General features: G+C 40.3%; 3 protein-coding genes across 3 annotated transcripts; 1 reads left to right on the forward strand and 2 right to left on the reverse strand.

Moving 5' to 3' along the window:
• Positions 1-780: 780 nt before the first annotated feature.
• Positions 781-8,310, reverse strand: rgs7bpa (regulator of G protein signaling 7 binding protein a). Its single transcript, XM_083912976.1, has 6 exons — positions 7,548-8,310; positions 6,574-6,740; positions 3,243-3,373; positions 2,295-2,439; positions 1,128-1,198; positions 781-920 (listed from the first exon to the last, which is right to left on the reverse strand). Exons 1-6 carry the CDS (start codon positions 7,695-7,697, stop codon positions 829-831), a joined length of 756 nt encoding a protein of 251 aa, XP_083769102.1. The 5' UTR covers positions 7,698-8,310; the 3' UTR covers positions 781-828.
• Positions 8,311-11,181: 2,871 nt separating this feature from the next.
• On the reverse strand, positions 11,182-24,933 carry rnf180a (ring finger protein 180a; the record flags this gene model as incomplete). The annotated part of the gene is made up of 7 exons (XM_083912214.1): positions 11,182-11,387; positions 12,333-12,458; positions 13,382-13,619; positions 19,982-20,083; positions 20,306-20,428; positions 20,723-21,040; positions 24,757-24,933. The coding sequence occupies 7 exons, from the start codon at positions 24,931-24,933 to the stop codon at positions 11,182-11,184; spliced, it is 1,290 nt and encodes a 429-aa protein (XP_083768340.1).
• Positions 24,893-26,215, forward strand: htr1aa (5-hydroxytryptamine (serotonin) receptor 1A a; the record flags this gene model as incomplete). The annotated part of the gene is made up of 1 exon (XM_083912249.1): positions 24,893-26,215. Exon 1 carries the CDS (start codon positions 24,935-24,937, stop codon positions 26,213-26,215), a length of 1,281 nt encoding a protein of 426 aa, XP_083768375.1. The 5' UTR covers positions 24,893-24,934.
• Positions 26,216-26,717: the final 502 nt, after the last annotated feature.

The following is a 26,717-nucleotide window of genomic DNA, read 5'->3' on the forward strand; positions in this document are numbered from 1 at the left end:
GTCTGCACTGGACTGCCTCAGACAGAGGGGGACCCACCCTGCTTATACCAACCAAAAGATTATTTGCTAACCATCTCCATCTTTGAAAATAATTCAGAGAGCATTGCGTAAAGAGTATGTGTATATACAAGTCTAATGTCTCAATTTATAGATAGATATTGTGTGCAAAGAAGTTTTCTGTTTGAGTATTGTATCATATATTCCATTCTAAAGCTGGAAAGTTAAAGTTGGATACAGGTACTTGGTTTATGGAAGACTAAATTAAGTACATTGAGAATAAAAAACAGCAAGGAACAGAAAACAGAGACTGTAATACACAACAAACTTATTCTGCGCAAACCTATCATCTCAGCTTAGACATACGAAGGTATAATTTTGTCTTTGCAAGTGCCATCCTCAAATATTCGGATGGCGTTTATTCATAAGTTCACATTATTTCTGACAGACAATTTTATTCCCTTTTTTAAAACATGAATCCTCATTCATTCAGGTTTGTGGAAGTAATTGAACATCAACATTATTTCAAATTACCTTTCATTTTCTTTTACATTGGACGAGCAGATATCTGACTTCATTTACCAAAAAAGGGAAAATTTGTTGCAAAATATCTTAAAATATATGTTCATGACTTTTGTTTTCATTACATTGCAGTTACAATTCTTCTTTGTATTACAAAATAAAATTATAAAATGGGCAGCATTTAAAAAGAAAGAGAAAGAGACAATTTATTTGAAAATGGCAGTAATAGATTGGTGGGAGACACAAGTGGTGAAGGACAGTGGGTAATGGTGTCTTTGTTGCCGCCTCCTACCCACAAAGGCGGGGCCCTTAGCTGGTTACCAGGCAACAGAGCCCAAAGAACCGCCTCTTCCTCTGTCGGACCAGTGGGTAGGGAGTCAGGTTCAGCAAACTGCTGTCATCTGGGCACAAGAACACACAGCAGAGTAGATCACTGCCACGTCAGACATCTTTCTAGTTTTAGATGTGTGTTTTTGCCAATCTTTATCCCGATGAATGTTTTATACTTTTTGACTTCTTAACCTGGCTGCTCTACAGGGTTGAGGTGCATGTGGGGGATGTGTGTGTAAGAGGGTGAAGGTAAAGAATGTATTCAGTTTCTATCTTACCTTGGTTCTTCAGTGGTAAAGGCATTGTCTCCCTGAGTTTACTGAGAAGGTTCTTCATCTCCCTCATATCCCTGCAACAACACAAATATGGGCTTTTATGTTGTGTATCTGAAGCACACACACACACACACACACACACACACACACAAATTTGAGCAAATGCTCATTTGCCATTTTTGCAGCATCCTCTAAAAGTACATGTTAAAATTCATTGTATTTTGCATAACAAAATGTATGAGTTTTATTCCAGCACTGAATACAAGAAAGCACTCAGTGACTACTTGATGCTACCCCAGTATGTGAAGTATTTGAAGTAGTTTGTAAACAACTATATTTATTTAACCTTTTTTTATACAGGTAATCTCAGTGAGACACAGGGTCTCATTCTCAGGGTCCTGGGACCAGGGACCTGGTCTATGGTGCAAAGTAAAAACCTTTACATTTAGAATATTTGATTGTCTGGTTTACTACAATGCTACTAAAAATAACCCCAGACACTACTTTTGTCTACTCTGCCAAGTACAGTAAATGGAAGTTTTAAATTCTGTGGGTTGGTATAGCACACAAGTATCTTAGATTTAGATTTATTATCCACCAAGGAGGAAATTTGTTTCGACAGCACTGTACCATCTGACACATACATTGTGTGTGATAAATTAGTGGTAATAATTTAGTTTTTATAGGATGTACTATAAGAAAAAGAAAGTAATATCTGAGTTTTCCTCGATGTACATATATATTTATACATATACATATATATTGTTATCCAATTATATCTTCATAAAAATAAATATTTAACACACTGCTTTACGGTGTAAATGATCAACTATTACATCATTAGTGAGGTTGAAAGGAGGGACATTTGAGGTGTGAAGGAGTTGTTTCTCTCTCTCTCCCTCCCCCCTCTCTCTCTCTATATATATATATATATTATTTTTAATTAACCATTAGCTGTTAATTATGTACATTAAATAATAAATTCAAATTATTAAAATAAATGGTAATGCAACTGTGATTGTTTCAATCTTGTAAAGTGACAAAAGTGAAACAAGAAAAAATCGCATATTTTCATTATCTTTCCTGACACTTTGACCAACAAGATACTGTACATGTACAATTATTAACACCACAATAAACACATACGAAACACATTTTTAGTCTACCTACCTTTCTATGTTTTCTATGTCAGTGGCCACCAGCCAGCAGAGCTGAGGAAAGTCAGTGGGGGAGGAAGAGGTGTCCTCTAAGATGGGGATGTCTGAGCTCTCTTCGGTCTTATTGTCAACCCCGGTAGGGCCACAGGGATCTTTACCTAAAGCACAAACAGAGCAGCAAGCCTTAAACACGTGTCACCACCACATGCATTAAAACACAAGGAAAACAAGAGGTACTGGTTTACATTTGTACACATTTATCCAGGGTTGTGCCTCAGGCTGCTGGTGCTATTATAAGAATAATGGTGACATATTAGATGATAATTTGGATAATAAAAAAAGGTTAGAGAGCTGTCAATGTATAATTACATTGGTGCATATATTTTCTAATTTAGTCAGTGGTGTACGTGTACACGTATTACGATATTTTACTTGTGTGAAAGTAAAGCACTAATACCATGATTTAGAAAAAACTTTATTACAATTAAAAATCCTGCATTCCAAATCTTACTGAAGTTAAAGTATGTACTTTGAATATAATCAATAACATGTACTTAAAGTATAAAAGTAAAAGTACTCAATATGCAGCCTGATGGGTCTTTAGTTGTTATATCATTATATATTATAACATTAGATTACTATTATTGCTGCAGTAACATGTCAGAGTCATTTCATCATTGTAGCCAGCTGCAATAGACATAATGTTATTATTTTTTATACTTTTGGACAATAAATCAGTAAAAATAAAATACTTTTTTTTTTTTTTTTTTTTTTTTTACTCGAGTACGGTACCAATGTACACTTTCCACCTCTGGTGCTGTGATCTTCTTCTGTTTTCTTGGTTGTTTCGTAAATGAATTAACATTTTAGAAAGAGAAAGAAAGCATGTTGTATACAAACTTGCACACATAGGAATACGCAAAGTCAAAATATATGCCATTAAGCTTGTTCTTGTATTAACCTTTCCTGTGGAGCTGCAGGGATCCCAGCAAGCAGACAGATTTGAGCATCTCAGTGATGTACATCTCAAGACAGCACTGCAGCTGGATGAAGAGCCGACAGATCTCAGGGTGGATCTCCCCGTCCTCTGGCCTGAAATGGCAAATAGTTGTGTACAGTTTAACAGTAAGCCTGTGTGCTAACCCTAACCCTAAGACTGTTAGTTCCACTAAAAAGACTCTGATGACCAATGTTCAGCATAGCTTCCAAAACTGCATGAAGAAGGCAAGACAGTGTCCAAAAGAAAAAAGTAAAACCGTAAACAATAGTATAGTAAATAGTAAAATACAAAAAGTTCCTTAAATTAATACCACAGACTGACTCTTATTTTAAGCTCATTATTTGGTTAAGTGATGAGCTGATTTTATCTCACTTAGAAAAGTTATTGTGCAGTATGTGTTGATCACTTACATGTGTAGATAACTAGCGAAAAACAGATACTGACATCCAGCTTTTGTAGAATATTTGAAATTTCAGCATGCACATCTACTGTATATACTGTATCCTTTATTAAGCCATGTAAAAGTCCATTGAAATATCTTTTTCAAGAGTGACCTTGCCAAGATTGTAGCGTAAATACTGCTACAACAATAAACACAAACAATACAAATGTAACAGCCACATACTAGTGAGCGCGATGTCCAGTTAAAATACAATATATCAAAACAGAAGAAATGCAGTAATATTGTAAAACATTTCAGCGAAAAAAAATTACAATAGGATCAATCAAATTGACCAAGAGTAGTGTTTCCTCAATCCTTTAAAAATTGACTTAAATTCACCATTTATTATTCCAGGAGAAAGTCAACTGCAAATGTCAATAATATGCTTTTAATTTGAAATATCTAAACCAATATGGATAATATCCCTCCTAACATTGACGGTTTTGCCTGCTTGTGATTTCATTCATATGATCAATGACCTGAACAATAACTAAAATCATATTAGCAGCAGCTAATGCCAGTTAATTGGTATACACCTATCAAGGAAATACCAAACTTTACGAAATTCAAACCATCAGATGGGAGATAAGATGTGGAATCTGCATTCATGATGTGTAATGAGCTATCTGTTTCTTTAAACCGGTTTCTGTTTTTTGCTACTACTAAAGGGGAATGCTACTGACTGGATTGTGCTTGTTTAATCGTTTGTGTGTCCATATTTTAAGTTTGTTTAACCGTCTAAGACTTAAATGCAGTGGAGAAGTTCAAACATAAAACCCCCATTTGAGTATTTCTTTATTTACCCGGAAGTGATCGAAAGCTTTTATGAGACAGCTTCACAACCATATAAATCTGGTGTTCAAGGGGAAACTACAGCAGGTGATATTCAGTGGGTGTGATATCACAGGGGAAAGTGACAGCGATGAAAAGCGTGAAACTTGCACCTGGTACAAATACTTCTCACACAAATCATGCTGTTGCATTTCCTTCTTTCAAACGCAAGATTCTTCTTCTCATCCATGTTTTGTCACAGTGCTGCCTTTTACAGTACTGTTGCTAAAGCACAGCTGTCATCAATGCTATCCTGCTTATCAGCTTTCCTCTAGCACATCGGAGAGGCCCCGCATCACTCAAACCATTCAGACAACACCAGCTTTATTTGATTAAAGGGGAATGATCTGTGCTGTCTAATTCAAGCTCTGTGGTGGGGACGGGCATTGAAATGACCTGGAGAGCTTTTAGAGAAGGAGGTTTAGAGTATGTGCTGGTGATTATTATGACAATGATGTTGATGATGTTATCAGTGGGAACTTAGAGTTCTCTGTATAGCTACTGCACCATGTATATTTCTGTAGCAGCAGCAGGAAATTCAAGCACAGGCTAGTACTTGTTGTTTTGGAGGTATAACTATATCTGGCTGTATAATTATGAGCCACATACTGGAAAAAGATAGCACAGAGCATACAGGTTTCTCCTAATATGTAAATATGATGCTATTAAAACGTTATACGTAACAAAATGAAACTGAGATGCCCCTGTTCAATGGAAGTTGTACGATTCATGCCTCCACGTGACAGGAAACATGCAGTATACATGCTTACTGGCTGACCATATAAGTGTGTCTCACTAATGTGGTTCAAAGCCTTGGTACATTTAAAGGAGAGATTCTGTCATGCTTGTAACAGTCAGTGAAGGATAGGCATTCTTAAATAGCTGTAACATATAGAAAGTGGATTCATTATTGAGTGAGGAAATGGGTTACAGTGCATAATAGAGTACAGCTGACACATTTTAAATTTGTCCTTATGAAAAATATGGCAGGCTAATATTTAATGGGAGAGAAATGATTTTACAGGTCTCCAACAAATGTGCATGTCTGTTATGCAGCTAGCACTGCAGAAAATCCTCCAAATCTCTCTCACCACTGGCTTCAGTTTGTCTGATTATTATTTAAGTAAGTTTCAGGATGCCAAGTCAGCTGGCATCTTAGCCTCACTGAGGACCTTCAAATCCCAAACCTCACTTTGCCCTTCTTCCACTGGCACCAGTGTCGAGTAGATGTTGTGCTCAATGGGGAGTGCAGGCCAAGTCAACAGACATGTCAGGCTTCTATCATAGCTGTTTTTAATTCCATCTTCAACCAAAACCTCAATCATAAACAACCTACTTGAGATACATTTTGCATTGTGGTATAATGTGTTTATGATGAAAGAAAAAAGAGAGTGATTCAGAGCCTTACAGACAATTTTCACCGTAGAAAACAATAATATCAATTGTTGAAAAGTATGATTATATCGAATGAAACACACACACACAGATCCACTCTCAAAATACATCAGAAACAACAATACAAAATACATTGGCTCTACATTATTGATACTATTATCTCTGATATTCGTCCTAGGAAGCATTCCACTTCATGCATTAACGTTTTAGGCCCCAGCTAATGGGAGGCGGTCAGTTACAGCATGCTGTTGTGATGGCTTCCTGGTAAAGCTGTCCCACTTGCAATTAGAGACATCATGTTTTTTTTGTTTTTTTTTGAAAAGCTGACCTGATGTTCTGTTTTCCCCAAACTCTTTGCCTACTTCAAGCTCACTGGTTTCACACTAATGGGGCAGACACTTAAATGATTTCTTTGAAGTATAGAGGAGCAGGCTTACGTATACATGTGCCAAAAGCGGGATGCTTATGCAAATTTGAGATGTACTTTAGTAAAATTAGCTACTTTACAACTTTAGGCTCAGCAGTGCTGCAGAGCGCCCCATTCGGTACACTTTCAGCACCAAGTATAGCTCTTTTCCGAGGTACTAATTTTCAGCACCATAGACAGCTTCTGTGCCAACTCACCCAGATATCAAGGAGAGACTATGGTGTGCCGCTCTCGCCATTTCGCAGCCTTTAGTTCGGGTCTTCAGCATTTCGGCCCGTAAAGAAGGACAGTCTACAGTGATTTCGCCAATGGAGATGACAAGTTCACGGTACAGAGCCACAAGCGTATTGAATTCTTGGACGATCTGTGTTATAATGAGATGATGAAAACACACCAACATAAGTTATTTCCCTATAAGCACAACACAAATATAACAAACGGCTTTTGCTTAAATATTGCTTCTCGTTCTGGTCATTAGCTTTTATCTTTGGCCTGCATATTGACTTGTAAACATAAAAACATGACATTCGGCACAAAAAACAAACAAACAAGCGAAGCATTTCCATTTAAATAGTCCGCAAAGTCAGAGTGCATGCTGAATGTATTGATTTTTTTATTGACAGGGATCCCATTATGCTAAGTTTGGTTGTTTGCACAACCTCAGAGCTCGGGATATTGGGGCACAGATATCCCGTGCATTGTGTGCAACTCCTGCATAGCATTCTGCTGCACTCCTGTATAGGAACAACGAGGCTCCATGACGTTCACTGATGTATGAAAGGGTGAAGCAGGCTACACATATGATCATTCCTGCCAACATCTGTCAAAACACGGGACATCTGTGCCATGATCACGAACACATTCGTAGATATTCTTGTAATTCGGGCAATTCTAAAATCAGCCCAAATCACCAAAAGCACTCCAAATGCAAATCACACAGTCAATCTGCACACCGAGATGATCGTTTTGGCTTCACTGCCGACAAAGCAATGCAAATGCATATCTATTTTTAGGCTCCCAGACCGGGTTACAGTCTTTTTTCTGCAGCTATTAACAGCTGTCGCTTGTGCATCCTGCATGCAACGGGATAGTTGATCGTCCTATAGAACAAAGATAACATAGCACTCCTTATCAGAGGCACCATGCAGGCATTGGCGTGTCTCAAACCTACCATTCTGCAGTCGGCCACGGCGCGCTGGGCTTTGCGGGTACTTTCGGTGCTCTCCCTCCTCTCTGGGTCTCGGGATGGAGGTTTGCCGATCTGGAAGATGTTCCCGGCGGATCTGGGGCGGTTTTTGCGCCCATTCGATGCAGAACTCATGCATACACATACACTAATAAAACAGCCCTAACACAGAACGGTTTTGTCGTATTTCCTCACCAAACTTCACCACTTTCTCTCTCCCTGCACCTTACTGTTCACCTTATTCTCTCCTCCGTTTACGCTCAATTCACCTTCGCCAACTCTACTGGCTGGGTTGAACCTCTATTATTGTCTATCTCTCACGTTCCTCCCCTCTAGTGTGGGAGACGGAGCAAATGTTTTCCCAGACGAGCCTCAGAGCGCAGGGAAAGTACCGGATGAGCGCCTGCGACTGCTCTCCGCATTGCCTTGACTGCGACGGGGCGCAAGTCACCTTCACTCCAGTAGCAAACGGTGCACAGTGAAGACTTCACACCCAACCCGGAGTCCAGCTAGCTGAGGTGTCTTCTCTGACGCACCGATGTCGGAAGGAGACGATCGCATTCACGGATATACTCCAAATGCAACCATTTTTTATTGCGCGTTTCCATTAAGCACCAATTAGACGGGCGATAACGATCTTGTCTTAGCTGCACAACCTCCTCATAGAGATGAAACAACGCTGCCAATGTCCCCACTGACAATTTCACAGCGCACAGGCGACACTTTAAGCTCCTGTGCCGGAGAAAATCTGAACGTTAAAAAAACTTAATTCCTGGTATCGCGGTCTCAACTCGGCTCCCTGTGTGTGTTTCTTCGAATGTATCCAGCTGGTCGAATGGGCCTATATCTAACCTTGGAGAGACAGGAAAAGACGAGCAGTTGCTACAGGCCTGACGTGGCTCTGTGGCTGGCAACACTGCGCACCCAAAGGGACGGGAATACTAATATGGACCACCAAGTCAGACCCACGCCCAGAGCTGTAGTTATATGAGCTCTTAATAACGGCAATGATGTACAATACAATGAATTCAATATTGCAATGAAGACTACATTTAAACTTTGTATTTGAAACAACTGTTTAAATACACATATACTCTAACATGCATATTCAGACCTATTGCTTTGGGGATTTAAAGTGTGTTTTATTGCGTTTTTTTTTATCTCCATCCCTGTGCTTATAGGCACACAGTATAAAGTAGTGTTATTTTATTAGAATTTAGGTGACCTAAATCTATTTCAAAGGAATATTTCACCTGCAAAAAGATCATCTGTATGACAATTGCTCACCCCTTTACCCTGAATTCTTAAAGAATTCAAGGTAAAGCCTCCACAGCGAACAAAAATTCCAAAAACTGATAGAATTTATTCTTTCCTAAAGAATTCAAGGTGACATGGTGAGTAATTGATATACAAATTCTCATTTTGTGGGTGAAGTATTCCTTTAGGGTTGTTAACCGGAGTGTTTTATTGTTTTTGTTTTTTCAATGGACCTGGCTGCATAATACTTCAAAATACTATGCTGCTTGGTAGTTGTACCAATCTTACTCGCAATCCATGTCATGAAAAATACCACAGCTGGACGAATACATAACCATACAAATGATGAGAATTGGAAGTAAGCTGCTTTCATGCACCCACACAAATTTAGCACAGTGGCATCAAAGAAATAAAATACATACAATGTATAAATACATAAGTGTATAATAATATAATCTGCCAGTTTGTTGACTATGGTTACATCACAACATCTATACTCTTACAACATTTCTAGTTCTTTATTTGCTAATATAAATGTCACTGAATCAACTGCCAGCTTTCAGCACTGACTATTTGCCCTTCTTTGCTTTTCACAACCACAAAGAGGAAAGTATGTGGTAGATATTCTGAATAAATTAGGAGTCCATTTCAGCGTATGGAGAGTGCTCTTTCTAAACCTTCATTACTATTTAATTGTGAATGCAGAAGAAGACTTTTAAAATCCAATAAGTGGCATACACCCACAGATGCACACAGCAGCGCTCACACAAACACAAAGAGAAACGTACAGTGCTGAGGGACACAAGACATTTACAGTTTAAGTTGATGTCTATTTAAATATAAAAGGTTCTGTAGTGATCATGTGTTTGATTTTGGTTTTAATTTCTTAAAGTGATGCCACCCTAACCAATCTCCTGGTTTCAAAGACAAGCAAATTCATTGTTCTTAACTGTTTTTTCTCCAAACTGTACATACCATTTTAACATATTAACACATTAGAACTTGGTCAATAGTTAATCAATGTTTAATGTCATTGCCTTCCTGAGTTGCCAACTGAAAGTCTTTCTCTATGGCCTCCCAAAACTTTTCCTTTGGAGCCTTGCACCTCATCGTGCAAACTCTGGCAGTCTCTGTCCGAGAGAAAGCAGAGCCAGTGCTTAGATTATACCCCACATATATCCATTTTGGACTGCTTTACTTCCTAGACTAGCCATTAACCAAAGAGGTGACATTTTATGCCAGTTATGTAGCCAGATGTTATTCAACCAAGGCCCCAGACTTTGCTTGATGTCCAGCTGGCAACACACATAACCACTCAAATGTTATTGTAAAGTTATACCAAACAGAGAACAATATGTGCTTTGAGGGAAGCCCACCACATTCCTTACACTGATGCAAGTGGATAATGAAAGTGAAGCCCTTGGGAAAAGCTCAAATAAAAGAGCATTTGGTATCCCAACTACAAAACTTGAAACATGTCTTGAAATGCTGTCTTCTTGGTTTGGGACAAAAGTATAAACAAGCACTAACTCATGCTTGTCTTTCCCATGACAAAATATGATGCAAATTGTTTTCACTGTCAATCAAAATGTTCTAATTTAATTTATCTAGATTTTGAAAAAATGGTTTGAATTTGAAAAGTTATCGTTCTGATGTTTCATCATCTGTCATCATTGCTCTTGTTTGTTTGGCTATAGTAACCGTTTACCCACTATGCTAGCAGAGACCTAAAAAAACAGTATGCCACTTCACACACAAATAAGGTAAAGAGAGTATGTTGTGTTAGCTCTGCCTACCCTCTCTGGTGGACCAACCACTGTTGGGCTATGGAAAATCTGTTATTAATAATCCCAGCAACCCTCAGTCACCATTGTGTCTCATTTATCTTTAGACTTAACAGACAGTTATTTGAATGAAAATATTCAAGATTATTACTATGCCATTTAATCTAATCAGACTATAAGCAATCCATCTGGCTGTGCTGCTAATAACAATTGTAAGCATTAATAGACAGTTGGAATTTTGTTGAAAGTAAAACACTACAAGCTAGGATATTTTATTAACGTTCCTTCATACAGGAATAGGACATGTTGTGCAACACACATTACATGGGCAACATGTGAGACATCCTCCTATACCATTTCCCCATTTCAATCATGTATTAATGAGAGATAACACACTTGTACATTGTTGTTTTCCCTTCCCCATGTCATCCCATCTGCTTGAAATTCACTCCTTGTCTTCCCATTAAATCCAACAGTTCAATTTTCTCACATATATATATAGCCTTACTTTGACCCTCATCCTTCAGTATCCTCAACCTTTCTGCTCTCTATTTTACTCCATCACTGTTGCAAGGAAGTCAAAAAGAAGGGAAGAAAAGGTAGCAAAGGAAGCAGAATATGAAGAAGCCAATAACCCAGTTCACTGAGTAGATGTAGATGATGACCATGTCCATGTCAAAGCGCCAGCCTCGAGAGTCATCCTCAAAGTCCAGAGCATCCAGATGGTAGCCTCCTCCATGAGGGAACTGACGTCTAGCAATGGGACTGGACTGCCTATGGAAGCCTGGTTTGGGTGAGAAGATGCAGCTCATGTGGTGGTTTTCATTTCAGCGTGACTGTTATGAAAACTGTTAAATGTACTGTAAAATATTTCTATAGTACTTTTCTTACTTAAATTCATGCAAGTTAAAATAGATTAGAATAGAGGTTTTCATGGTGGAAGAAAATAGCAAAATATCAGGACTGTAGCTGCTATTGAGGAAACCAAGGTCGCATCATCAGTAATATATCTGCAAAATTAGTTTTTTTTTTAACTACATATCTTAATAGATGACTGTCAAAAATGAAATAAAGTTAAATAAAATGGATTTGGTCTACTTCCTCAGAATGACACAGAACATAAAGTATGTTTCAATCCACTCCTGCAGCATAAATTGTTTCACTGTCCACCCATATTCTCAGTTATGGTACAAACAACCATTATTTATGTATTTAACTCATACTGGTTTCATAAAGTGCATCCATATTGTGCTACATCTTTCCATGAAGCATATATATTTTGCTAAAAGTGTTGCTATAAGGAAAAAGTGTTTCATGCTTAAAAGACATGTATATTACAATATCATACAATATCAGTAGATGTATAAAGGTTAGAAATTATAGGGGATGGTGCAAAATTGCTTCCCCTCAAGATATTCTCCAAGAATTTTGTGTATAATAAGAAATTGCTCTCCAATATTGTGTGCGTAGGAAAGGCAGCCACTTATATTTTTATTCTATATGCTTTAAAGTCGAAGCACTGATTTGATATAACATTAAGCCTTGAGGTAGTTTTAGGATAAATAAAAAGCAGGTTTACTTGTGCTACTGTCACAAGTCTTGTCAAGACCTATAAACTTACTTACAAAGTCAAAAGCAGTAAAGTTTCATGTGTCCTACGGCTGCTGGTATTTTGCTTGATTTGATAAATTAATTCCGAATTGCCATGTATGGGGAATTAAACACTTGCCTCCAAAGATACGGAAGAGCTTTCGGCAGCTTGGGAGAGGCCACTTTGCACAATTTGCTTTCTGGAAGTTCTGTTTTCGGGAAAGGTATTCCTTTGGGAAGAATGTCCTTGCTGTTTGGCTTAGTTCTGTGAGGAAGACAAGGAGACGAACTAAATATTATAAAAAGTGAACATCCTATTCACAGCCCCACTTGTTGATTTATTCAATATATTCAAAAAAGCAGCAGATATAGCATCACCTGAGTCCCTCATTTTCTCCTTGATCTGTTTCCATGTGACCTTGGCTTTGGTAATCAACACAAGAATGTAATCTACAATACTTGTCACCTAATCACTCACAAGAGCCCTTAGTGTGTCTGCAGTCCTCATAACCATGGCCACTCTGCCTTTTTATGGCCACAGCAGTGTCCCTGCCTCTCGATTCCTCCTACATACGTCTAGAAGTAGGCCAAAGTGAATCACAGTACCTCATTACTTATTCATAGATTTGTCCAAATCAGACTACGTCCAATGTAATCAGCATGCAGTGATCATGAAGATACATAAAAAAAAGTACGTCACATTATGTAAAAATGTTATGTCAAGACATTACATATAAAATTAGAAGACACTGGTGCCGGCCTTGCTCAAAATGATCAACGTATCGCATTTTCCACCCATAAGGAATACTACTTTCCATCAGAAAGCACTAAATAAAAGTGTTCAGATCTTGTTTTGATTTCTTCTCAGTCTGGGTGACTCATCTGGTCAGAGCTGAACTAAAGGTCTACTCTGCTCCCTATGGGACAAATGCAGCTGGGCTCTCTGAACAATCAGCTTAGATGTCATCCGTGCAGCAGACATAGGAATACACATATAGCTGCAAATATGCATTTACTGTTACAATTATACTGTCATGGATTATTTTATTCTGCACTAGACATTTAACAGGCATATTTCAAATTGTATTTTTATCTCACATCATTCAATTGAATGCTGAGCAGAGTCTTAAGTGAGGTGATAAATATTTCAAATTTGGTGAATTGTACTAATTCTGCCCATTGGCTCACCCTTCTGGAAGAAGACATGTGTGATGATTGTTCTGCAGAGGGGGCAGGGGGTGTTGGTGGGGCTGTTCTTAGCCAGTGTCCTCAGACAGGGTTCACAGAAGATGTGGTTGCAGGGATGACACATGTAAGGACTGAAGTACACATCCAAACACACTGCACAGATGTAACCTTCTCTGTCACCTGCGCTCACATCCTCCTCATCCTCGCTACTGCTGCTGGATGGGTTCCCTGTTGAACTCTGTGTGAGGAGGAAAGGCAGAGGGAGATGAAAGATAGGAAGATGTAGATGTAGTATGTTGAAAGATGTATCCTATTTTTTCTCGAAAAACCTTCTCCTCATGCATATATATTGTATATGTATGCAAACATGCACATGTTCCTTCATAAGTCTTTGTATACAGTACAATGTCCAGTTATGTGTTGGTTTTTGTGTTTTGGGTGAGGTTCGAATCGTATTAGCTCCAGAATAGACATTTCTGCCACTATTTAAAATGAAAAAGAGCAAATACTTTTTTTTTTTTCTCTTCTTCTGTCTCTAAAATCTAAAATCATGACGTCAAACCCTGGTTACATCTGCACGGAATAAGCTTCTCAAACAGACAGTTTAACTATTGAGTAAAAGAATAAAGGTGAACAATCCAGAAATCTGACCCCTTTTCACAGGTGTTGAGCATACATTATCACTACTGTATGTCGTTTCACAGCTGGCAAAAGATATAATTGGAAATGTCCTCCTTTGTGGTCCTCTTGAGATTATGTTTTTAAAAATAACTCCTCTTTAATACACCCTATTTGATCAGTGTAAATGTCTTTGACACCCACCTGCACAGCATAATACCATGTGTGAGGACATGAGGGTGTCAGGTGTGAGCTCGACAGTAAAATGTCTACTTACCTACATTTTCTACCTTCTTACTGTAAAGCATAAACACGGTTTGCCTAAGAGAACAATTTGACTGTGATGCTGGCCCTAATTCAAGTTCCATTCACTTTACAGAAAACAGAGAGGTGTTGCATCTCTTCGGGTAGTATGTTTACATAAAGCACATTGTGACTAATGCATACACCATTTTGTGAGATAAAACATTTAGTTTACGCTGCATATGGCCTGTCCTCTGTTTACCTTTTTAATCCAGTTTGTATCCTTCTATTTCTTACAGCAAAGTACATCTGCCACCACCACTGCTCTAATCCCCCTCATCTCCTCAGCAATCTACTTGCCCTCCTTAAATCCACACTTTCCAAAGCATTCCAGAGCAAGTACAACTACAGCTGAATGAGAGGAATAAAAGGAAGTACCCAAACTCTTGAGGACAGTCACCTCGAGTCCCTCACCTCCTCTTCAGACCTGTGTCTGCAGACCTAGACGATTAGTGTCTGAAGGCTCAGTCTTGAAATTCAAGAGTAATTACCATATTCTCACCCAGAGGGAGCTCCTGGGACTTCCGTGTTGCACCAGTCCTGCCTCCCAAGGTGTGTCATTAACACAGAGGAGAGAACACAGAGTATACAGCTCCCAAGCAATCATGGGCACTGAGGCTTTCCCCTGGCAACACACACTGTAACATGGCACCTTTGTCTTGGTTGCATTGGAAAATGTGTACATAAATAAATAAATGAATACATTTCTTTATCACAGGGAAGTTAAAATAAATCGAAACTGTTAAGTAGAGCTACAACACCACTAACCTGAAACAAATGTGATTTGTGTAAACTTTAAAGAATCATAATTGTTTTACAATAGCAATAAATGTTTCTGCAGAACTACATACAGCAACTTAAACCACATTGCAGCTTCTGTGCAGCAGCTGGATACAGTAACGGAACAATCTGGCACTAATTGTCTCTTTCATCACACAGGATGAAATCACTTCCTGTGGGAAACTGGATGATAATAACACCCGCTCTGACCTTTGGCCTACTGTATATGTTGATGTTTTTTGTGACACGTGGCATGTCGTTGCCACATGTCACAAAAAACATCAACATATACAGTGTTGATGTTTTACATTAGCGTTAACCTGTGTATTTGTGTCTATAAGTTTATGTTTGTCTATGCTGTATTTAATGCTGTACTTAATATTATTTCTATTGACTGCTGTTATTGAGCCATGTATTCCTATAACCCTCAGTAGTAACGACTTCATGACCTTCTTTAATGACAAAATTATAACTATTAGAGACAAAATCGACCTTAACAAATTAACCTCTACTATTTCAGCATCAAAACCTTCTATTTGTCTCCTAGACTCTATCCCAACTAGGTTACTTAAAGAAGTGTTACCTTTAATTAGCACTACTGTATTAGATATTCAATTCAAAAAAAGATATGATTAACATGTCTTTATCAGCAGGTTATGTACCACAGTAGCTGTAATTAAACCTCTTCTTAAAAAGCCCAGTCTTGATCCTGAGGTACTAGCCAACTATAGACCTATATCTAACCTTCCTTTTCTCGCTAAGATCCTCGAGAAATTAGTTGCCAATCAGTTGTGTGACTTTTTACATAATAATGAGATATTTGAGGACTTCCAGTCAGGATTTAGAGCGAATCATAGCACTGAGGCCGCACTGGTGAAAATTACTAACGACCTTCTTATAGCTTCAGACAAAGGACTTGTCTCTGTACTTGTTTTACTAGATCTTAGTGCGGCCTTCGACACTATTGACCATCACATCCTGCTACAGAGACTGGAGCATCTGATCTGCATTAAAGGAACCTGAGCTGGTTTAAGTCATATTTATCAGATAGATTCTATTCACGTTATATATGCTTCCCTTAGGAAATATTATAAGGAAGCACTCCATAAACTTTCATTGCTATGCTGATGATACAATTATATTTGTCGATCAAACCAGAAGAAACCGATCAGTTAGATAAACTTCAAATGTGCATTAAGGAAATAAAAAGCTGGATGACCTGCAATTCTCTGATGTTAAACTCAGACAAAACTGAAGTTATTGTACTTGGCCCCAAAGGCTTTCGAAACTCAATAGCTAAAGACATTGTTACTCTGGATGATGTTGTGTTGTCCTCCAGCACCACAGTAAGGAATCTGGGAGTTATTTTTGACCAGGATACTTCCTTCGATTCTCACATAAAACTAACGACAAGGACTGCATATTTTCACCTGCGTAATATTGCGAAAATTAGGAACATTGTGTCTCAGAAAGATACAGAAACACTAGTCCATGCATTTGTTACTTCTAGGCAGGACTAATGCAACTCCTTATTATCAGGCTTCTCCAATAAGTCTCATAAGAGTCTCCAGTTGGTCCAAAATGCTGCAGCTCGTGTACTAACTAAAACAAATAGAAGAGAACACATTTCTCCTGTATTAGCTTCTCTGCACTAGCTACCTGTAAAATCTAAAATAGAATTTAAAATCCTTCGCCTTACGTACAAAGCTCTTATTGGTCAGGCTCCGTCGTATGTTAAAGAGCTCATAGTACCGTATCACCCGACTAGATCTATGCGCTCTGAGAATGCAGGGCTACTCGTAGTTCCTAGAGTCCCCAAAAGTAGAAATGGAGGCAGAGCCTTCAGCTACCAAGCTCCTCTCCTGTGGAACAAACTCCCAAGTGTTATTCGGGAGGCAGACACTGTCCCCATATTTAAGAGTAAACTTAAAACTTTCCTTTTTGATAAAGCTTACAGCTAGGACTTATGATAAGATTTTCTGCTTAATTATGCTGCTATAGGCCTAGTCTGCCGGGGGATAATACTTTTCCTGATACTCTGAGCTTCTCTCCTCTCTGTCTGTATCATTCATGTCTAATCAATGCATATTACTAATTCAGCTTCTTCCCCGGAGTTGTTTGTGCTTTGTCGTCTCGCAGGTCTCTGCTGATCGTGGTGGTGCCTGCTGCCGTGGTCCTACATGATGCTTCCTGCTGCTATTATCACTGTTACTTATATATACTATCACTAGTTCAATAAACTATAACATTTGTAGCCATAAAAACACCACCAGTGGTATTTCTCGCTGTATCGTAGCTGCTATTGCCACTAATCATCATTGATCGTGTTTGCCACCATAATTATTATCATTGTCATATTCTTTCACCTTAGCTGTGCTTGTTTCTACTATTCTGCTGTATTAACTGCCTTAACATATACGTCATATTCGCATTACTATAGATATGATTATAGTTACTGTTACGCTTTGGTTGCTTGCATCTCTGGAAGTGTGTCTGTCTCTCTCTCTCTGTCCATCTGTGTGTCTTTTCTCTCTTTCTCTCTCCTTTTCTTCCTGCCCAACCGGTCAAGACAGATGGCCGTCCTCCACAAAGCTGGGTCTGTCCGACGTTCCTACCTGTTATAGGGAAGGTTTTCGTTGCCACCGTACTCTACAGAGGAATTGTTGGGTCTCATTTCCACAAACAAGGCATGTAGGCAATATAGTTACATGACATCTGTGATGAGTGAAATAAATAAAGCATCCTATTTGGAAAAACATATTATGAAATATGTATCCTGAATATAACTTTGTGACTACAGAGTTCAAATAAATAATAATATTAGAGGGTGAATGAGAAAAACTATTGGTTCCAAGAGCTATGGGTAATGGTAGAAATGCTGTGCTTGTAATGTGAGCAGCTTCCAAGTGAGAATGAGTGTAACAAAGTTGCAAGTACAAAGTTGTGCAAGTATAAAGTAGGATGAATCTGAGAAAAGAGCATACACACCCAATAAGCCTTGATAATGATAAATTACCAAGCCCACTCATTCAATTTTCTCTTAATAAATAAAAGTCTACAGGAATAGTTGGACAAACATGCTTACTCACTTTTTCTCTGAGAGTTCTGTGAAAAGATCAATACCACTCTCATGAATGTGCATTAATAATGGAGCTTTGCTTAGCATAAACAGTGGAAGCGGGGGGGGGGGGCAGCTAGCCTGGCTTTCTCAAGAAGTTCAAATATATGGCTATCAACACCGTTAAAGTACAAAAAAAATAATATGTTGTGTCTTGTTTCTTTAATTCATACACAAACAGAAATGTTAATACAACTAATGTTAACTTACAACTTGCAGACACCTGGCTGTCTTCATGGTGAGACAGCCAGGTGCCTAGCCACTGGTCCAGTGTTGCCAGCTAAAGTGGGTGAGCAATTGGCAAGGCCTGAAACTGCCTGCTCCTGGTAAATCCAAAGAGACAGAGGCAAAGAGATGGAGCTGAGGTGGACGAAATAAAGCCTACAGTCTATTCTCACCGCATGTGACAGCACCTACCTGTGACTGAGCTATCATCTCATCAATATGTATCATCTCATCATTATGTACAGTTACATTACATTTCTAAGAAAACAAGATATAACGTGTTCATTAGTGTGTTTCGATGAGGTGTTGATAGGTGTATTTTTATTTCATTTTAACTTGGAGAAAGCGAGGCTAGCTGTATCCTATGTTTCAGTCTTTGTAAGCTAGGCTAAACTAATCACCTCTTACCTTGAGCTGCGTCTACTTAACGTGAAAACATGAGAGGGTATCAATCTTCCCATCTAACTCTCGGCAAGACGTTTAAGTTTCTAACATTTGGCTTTTACACATTTACATGCGATAACTGTGGGACAAACTGAGAACGATTTTAAAACACTTCATCCATTTTCCTCATGGTGCCACATGCCATCTGTTCTCCCACAGAAATAATCCACAGAATAATGAACACAATTATATCTGCTAGAGCCAGTATGTGTATTATGTATCTACATCATGCATACATTAACACACCAACTCCAATGTGAGGGAGCGAGGAATATGTTAACTAAAAACAATATCATCATCAGGGGGGGAATTGAATTCGGAAATAGATATTCTGTGTTTCAAAGCAACTAATGCTATTCAGCTTTCTCAAATTCGGCAGACAGAATAATTCAATCCACCAACAAGACTGCAGATCTGCAGCAGCCAATCAAAACAGAATGTGCTCTTTTGTCTGGTTGTTTTTGAAGGGCTCTCAACCCAAGCCTCATCATACAACTAATTCAGATGTAACCCCACTTTAAACCGCACAGACAATGGCTGTTGAGATGAGCTGGGTGCTGATGGGGCTGTCGACAGTCAGACTCTAGATTAAATAAACACACGCTGACACAAAACACACGTTTAGTCTGACTTGTGTGACTATGTATTGTACCACACACACAAACACACACGCACACAAGTCTTACTTACTTTCTTGCATTAGCCCCCCATCCTCAAAATGTAAATATACCTCTAAGTGGATCAGGTAGGTCATTTAAGGCTGAAGTGTCTGGAGACTTGAGCAACTTAAGAGTATCCTAAAGTTTCTCAAAAATCCTGCTAATGTTAACTGATAACGACTGCACATGAAGACAGCAGGTTTGATTTGGTAAATGATTTTTAAAAAGTGTGTAAATCAGAGGTAGATAATTGCCCTTACTTCTCAGTGTCTACATCAAAAAATGGGAAATAGGAGAGAAGAATATCCACTTATTTAATCTTTTTGTAGCACACAAATATATGCGTCAGTTGCCTGAATTGAATCCTAAAATTACCAGCAAAGCATTTGGTAAAAGAACAGTGACTTCGGTATCCACTGTTAAACTGAGGGTTCAGTTAATTGTGTCATTCACCTGTCTGATCTCCTGCAGTTGACTTTGTCTCCACCTCTCCCTTCTCCTCTGCCTCCTCCTCAGACACTTAATCCTGTTCTTCTCTCTTTTACTCATCCTCCTCTCCCCAAAAGGAACACAAGGCAGCACCACTGCTGAGGTCATAGTTTGACCAATCACCTCCATGACACCACTGCCTCCTTCCCCACCATCTTCTACATCCTCGTCCTCGTCCTCTTCTTCCTCCTCTTCCCCTTCTTCTTCTCCTAGCTCTGAGCTGGTGAGAGATGGGATGTGTGTCTGGAGGCTTTGTGGCGATCGGCCAGTTGGTGCCCGTGTTCTCACCTCAACCCAGAACGGATCTGGCTCTCTGGATGAACTAAATGGGTAACAGTCCAGGTCTCTTGCTGCCGTCCTGGATGAAAGTCTCTGAGGAGACAGAGGTGTGGATCTTGTTTGGATGGCAGGCTGAGGGAGAGCAGGTGACATGGGACTCATTGCTGGTTGAGGGGATTGGGGGTATAAATTGGTAGTGATGGTCCGGGTGCAGCCAATACTGGTTGGTCTGGTACATGTGTGTCCTCTCTGCAAGTTGTTTGATCCTTCTCCAACTTCCAAAGTGGTGTTAAACTGGATGTCAGAATTACTGCTAGACAAACTTTCAGTGCTTTCTGTACCCTGTCTGTCCTGGGCTCCATCTCCATGTGTCTTAGTTCTTTCAGTCTTTCTCTGTCTTTGTTTAACTCTTTCCTTGCCTCCTACCTGTTCAACATTTTGTCTCTCCTCATCCCTATCTTGGTTTCCTCCTCTCCCTCTTCCTCTGTTGTCATTGCTGCAGGTCTTTCTGTGTGCTTTTCTTCCCGGCAGAGAAGGCCTCACCAGTTGTTCCACACTGCTGGACCTTCCCTCTTCAACTGGATCACTCCTCAGCCGGGGTCTCACTGCCTTCAAGCATGCGGTGTAAGTCTTGTTGTTTCTGTTTTCTTTACGGGCTTCCTCACTTCCAAGTCCTTCAACTCTGCTTGAGCCATTTACACCAGCGGGTCCCAAATGGGAGCTCATGATGGTGATTTTGAGCCCCTAAATCACCAATAGAGAGCATCTGATGTGAATTCAACCAGCTAGCCTGGTCTTTTCCCTTTCATCTTTCTCTACGTCTTCTCTTGGTCTCCCACTCCTTCTGGATGTATAGCTCCAAGCTCTTTTTCTAAGAGCTAGAGGGACTGTTCCAGTGTATAGGAGGTGAGCAGTGCAGCCCTCTGGCCTGGCCTATCCTGCCCGTTAGCCCACTGGGACATTCCACACTGTTGACAAATACAAAGACCCTGGTGAGCCACATTACAATAGGTGCACTGTTCATGGCCTCACTATTGTCTTGTGTGACCTATAGAAAATACACTGCTATGCAACCACTGAATACACAAAAATAAGGTGAAAAAACTAGAGTCCACCAACATGGTGTCAGCTTTTTTTTTTTACTCTGGGTTTTACAAACAGAGCACATAGTGAGTGGTTATGTCTGAGAGCATGTTGTAAAGAAAACTGTAATTCCTCTGACTATTCCTTTATTTGATGTCTGATTTCTAGCTTCTGTCGGTGCATAGTTTCCAGTGTATTTGCACCTAAGAAACTTCTAGGCCTGAAGAAAATCTACATGAATCTGATGAAAAATATCAGGAGAACTTGTTCGGTGGTGCTTTATCGTTTCCAAAAAAATAATCTGAGAATGAAAAGGAGATTCTTCATCAGAGGAAAACAAACTGCTTCAGAAAACAATTAACATTCACAATTATATTGGGTTAGGTTGTAGGTTATCTAATAATTTGTTATAATTACAGACAATATTTTTATGACTTTATATAACATAGATGTCCAGAAGTAATAAGCAATAAATCCAAAATTCGGACTACTGGTACTGTAGGATGTATTGTTGAACCCAAATAACTTGGAGATACAGACAGAGGATTTTTGAGAAAAAGAGGAAATCTGGACCACCAAGATAAGATCAACCTTCAGACTAGCCATCAGGTCAGAGGAGAGCACAAGACCTGCCTCCTGTGCCTCTTCTTCTTCTTCCACCAACACAGCCATCACTAAGGTAGCCAAAATGTTATCTCCCAGGTGATTTATAAGACTGACAAGACACTGGAAACCACTAAGGCTGTCAAGACACTGTACATCACAGATGATCAAGATGATATTTTTCTCCCATAAAAACTCTTGTGAAGATAATATATTTGCAACATGTGTGTTATTATTATGTTCAATCTTTCCTTTTTTGTTCTTACTTTTTAATGCAATGGAGGGAAGTAAGCGAAAGCATTTGCAATCAGGTTGTGAAGGAGCAGATGACTTAGGGCACAGATGTGGCAAGGTCCATCTCAGAGTCGGTTGCTAAGAACATCTTACACGCCATCCATCAGGGTCAGGGTTCCATGTTTGACACATTGGCCCTGGAGAGTCCCTTGTCCTCAGCACCTCTCACTGAGTACTTCGGTCTCACCAGGCGTAGCATTCAGGGATTTTGGAAAGTTCCTTCTGCAAGGCTTTCTGTGATGTTGGTATGGGCACCCCTCGAAGGATTCCACCCAAACTCCCAGAGACCATAGCAGAAGAGGTCATTGATGGGGTCCTATCCAAAGTATATTCAGGAATCCTGAAGTTAAAATTAAAACATTTTAAGACCTTTTAAGACCCTTTCCATAGATTTAAGATTCAAACATAAATGTCCTGCTTTTATAAAATATCAACACAAGCAGTCCAGTCTTATTGATACAATTAACAAGGTGTTCTTTAAAGCAAGGGGCCAAATTGAATCCATCTACCCTGTTTTGCATGTTGTTTTGTTTCTATTACCAAAACAATGAGAAAAAGGAGAAAAGGGATCCAGCAGAGAATCAGACCAAGCAGCCTCCTTTTTGGAAGTGGTGCTGTGCTGCAGTTTGTGCAGCTGTTGCCTTCACAAGTAAAGAACAGAGGGCATGACAAAGCTCCAGCTCCTCTTCCTCCTGACATCCCCTTTTCTCCCCCCTCTTCTCCCTTTTTCTGGCTAGCACACAGCAAGAATGTCCATGTTCACATGGACATTCCTCTGGGTGCTCCAGTTTCCTCCCACCACTCCTGATCGGATGGGTTAAATTCTGAGACAGATTCCTACTACGTTGTTTCTACCACCGCTCTATCTCTTTTTACACACTATCCTTTCCCATCGCTACGTACCTGGATTTAAATGCAATACAGTCAATAGGATGTACAATGTGCTGTGTTTACAGTGTTTGATCAGTCTGCTTCTCTAATACTGATGTTTCAAGTGGTTTATTGGACACTTTAGGGGGCTAAAAGTAACATGACTTTCTATGTTACTGGCAAACCAGACAACACACATGGTCTGTTGCATGTCTCCCCACACACATGATGAGTGCCATACAGACAGAAGAAACAATTAGTATAGGGCTGAACCGTGTACTTGTATTTTAAGAGCTTATTAAATGAGTGAATCCACTTTGAATATTGAGTGCAGCTTGCAGCGTTAGTAAGCCAACGTTGCACAGTCAGGAAAAATCTTCAACCATCTGCCCTCTGACTAAACTTCTTGTGAAAATGTTTCTTTGGTGTAAAAAAATGGCTAAATGGCTGTTGACTGGTTATATACTCATTTTCTTTTGAGACTCACTGCAGCAGCAGGGTCAGTCAAAAGTACAATGGCTGTATGGAGCAGCCAATGCCAATGCCAAGCCAACTTTGACTTCAATTTGTAGCTAGTGGCAGTTAATGGTTACACATTGTCCATCTCTATATGGAGTCAGAAAACTTCTCCCCATTGTTGTAACTGCTGACTTGAATATGTTCCTCCTCTATTTTATTCGATTTTGCCTTTCTAATTTTAATTTTGGGTTAAGTGTTCTTCCAAAATCCAACAGCTGCAGGCCCCTCCCTCCATCCACCCTGCAAGGGAGCGTTTGTTTTTCCTCAGTAGCTGTTTTTATACCAAGATGATTTCTAATTCACTGTTGACAAGTTGGCTCAAACATATCTGAACAGGGGATCTCACACACTTACGGTCTGCTTCTCATTACTGCAACCATCTCGCCATCTCCCTCGGCAGCTCTACCCCTCCCTGTCTCCTCATCCTTTCTATATCATCTTCCTTGAACTCAAAATACTGACACAACAGTTCCCCCCTTTGATGCAGCACCCGCTGTGAACAGCAGATGGCAGCAGCTCTCCTCTCTGGACCGCCGTGGCGCTGTCCATGCTGAAACTACCTCTCGCTCTCAACGCTCTGGGCATGTTTCCCGGCTCTAAACGCATTGTTGCGCCCTTAAACACTCTTTCCACTTGTTTCTGAGCTTATCTTTAGATTATTTTTGCTGATCAAAAAACGCAGATTAAAGTTGGCTTTAATAAAAAAGTGCACTCAACTTTCTTGCTATTTGTTTCTAATAAATCAGTTAATTAGTCCCAGTCTGACAACTACCCCGTAAGATGCAAACTAAAAAAATAAATAAATCCCAGAATGTTATATTCAGTGAGTCCAAAGACTAAAATACAGGAGAGAGCAAAGGAGATGAGAGCTCTGCACCCTCATCGGCTGTCTGCAGTAAAAAAACGGAGCAACAAGGAGAACAGAGGCATACAACTCCAGGGCGACCTCCACACGTTCTGACGTATCCAAAGCTGCTGGTATAAATGATATCCCGGCGTCACCAAGCTCAGATGATTCGCAGTACCAGTGAGCGCACCCGGCTGTCAACACGATCCGGCTACAACACACACACGTCCCCTCACACACTCACACTCACAAACACATCTGCGTCATGCGTCCTGAGAGCGACGGCACGAACGCGGTAGCTCCAATGGACCCCGGTAAAAGACACAGCGGCAGCAGTCTGAGGGGCTGACTGTGTCCTGATTATCTGTCCAGCTGTGTCCCCCACTGCTCCGGGAAAGTTGCACTCTGAGTTTGGTCGCATTATGGATTTTATAACAACAAGCAGCAACGACAGCAATGCCACCAGCGGTTACCATGCTGGGGGGAACGTGGTTGCCGACTGGGACGGGGATGAGAATGGCACAATGTTTGGGTCTCTTCCAGATGTGAAGCTAAGTTACCAGATCATCACCTCTCTGCTCTTGGGTGCCCTCATTCTCTGCTCCATATTTGGCAATGCGTGCGTCGTGGCAGCCATCGCCCTGGAGAGATCTCTCCAGAATGTGGCTAACTATCTTATTGGATCACTGGCGGTGACAGACCTCATGGTATCGGTACTGGTTCTGCCAATGGCGGCCCTCTACCAGGTTTTGAACAAGTGGACATTGGGGCAGGACATCTGTGACTTATTCATCTCTCTGGATGTACTGTGTTGCACATCATCCATCCTGCATCTGTGCGCAATTGCCTTGGACAGATACTGGGCCATAACAGACCCAATTGACTATGTCAATAAACGGACACCGAGGCGAGCTGCGATCTTGATAAGCGTGACTTGGCTAATTGGTTTCTCCATCTCTATTCCGCCTATGTTAGGCTGGAGAAGCGCCGAAGACAGGGCGAACCCTGACGCCTGCAACATTAGCCAGGACCCGGGCTACACCATCTACTCCACATTTGGGGCTTTTTATATCCCTCTTATTCTCATGTTGGTTCTGTACGGGCGAATATTCAAGGCTGCACGGTTTCGGATTCGAAAGACGGTGAAGAAAACCGAGAAGACAAAAGTATCAGAAAAGTGTTTGACTGTGTCTCCGGCCATCTTCCACAAGAAAACCAACTGGGAGGATGGGGGCAAAGGCTGGAAGCGCAGCGACGAGTCCAAACCCGGCTCTCCCTGCGTAAACGGCGCGGTGAAGCACGGAGAGGAGGGCGAGTCACTTGAAATCATAGAAGTTATCAGCAACTCAAAGACGCACCTGCCTCTGCCCAACACCCCTCAGTCCTCGCAGGGATACGAGAACATGAATGAAAAGAACTCGGGGGCGAAGAGAAAGATCGCACTGGCCAGGGAACGTAAAACGGTGAAAACACTGGGGATCATCATGGGGACTTTCATCTTCTGCTGGCTGCCCTTTTTCATCGTCGCACTCGTGCTGCCTTTCTGTGCAGAGAACTGCTACATGCCCGACTGGCTGGGCGCAGTCATAAACTGGCTGGGCTACTCCAACTCTCTCCTCAACCCCATCATATATGCCTACTTCAACAAAGACTTCCAAAGTGCTTTCAAGAAGATCATAAGATGCAAATTCCACAGGCCGTAAACACACATAATGAAAGCATATGTGTTTACTTAAATGTGGAGTCAATAAACGGACAGCAGGAAAATGTTCATTGACTGTATGCGTAAAAATAATACAGACCTTCATTCAGGGACAGTCTCTTTTCGGTTTGTGTTCGAGGACCGTGTAAAAAAAAAAACGGGGTCACTGGCTCGCTGATGAAATGAGATAAGACAGAAACTTTCGCTCTTAATGTACAAGCTCATGTTTATTCAGTGTTGTAGCTACAGTATACATAGCCTATATGCGACGGCAGCATCTTTGTATTGCCATGCAACACATGTCATGTGCTGATTCCATGCATTTAATCATGAGACACGCGAGGGGATCCGTCCTACGTCATGAGCTTTGTAGCACTGAAACAATAAAAGCAATCAAAGTTTGTCATTAAGAAATATGAGTCCATTTTTGTTTAGACATTACAAAAGAAATAATGAGCTAAGCAAAGATCAGGGCCTACTGTCTCATCATACATCTTCATATA

Source organism: Echiichthys vipera (genome assembly GCF_963691815.1).
Source record: "Echiichthys vipera genome assembly, chromosome: 4".
NCBI lineage: Eukaryota > Metazoa > Chordata > Actinopteri > Perciformes > Trachinidae > Echiichthys > Echiichthys vipera.

What these genes read in the sequence shown, in the direction of transcription:
- rgs7bpa (XM_083912976.1), bottom strand. Translation starts at nt 7,697, where the DNA reads ATGAGTTCTGCATCGAATGGGCGCAAAAACCGCCCCAGATCCGCCGGG. An exon ending in CCGTGGCCGACTGCAGAATG is followed by an intron (nt 6,741 to 7,547) that starts GTAGGTTTGAGA and finishes ATTATAACACAG; the next exon opens with ATCGTCCAAGAATTCAATAC. An exon ending in AGTCTCTCCTTGATATCTGG is followed by an intron (nt 3,374 to 6,573) that starts GTGAGTTGGCAC and finishes TTGCCATTTCAG; the next exon opens with GCCAGAGGACGGGGAGATCC.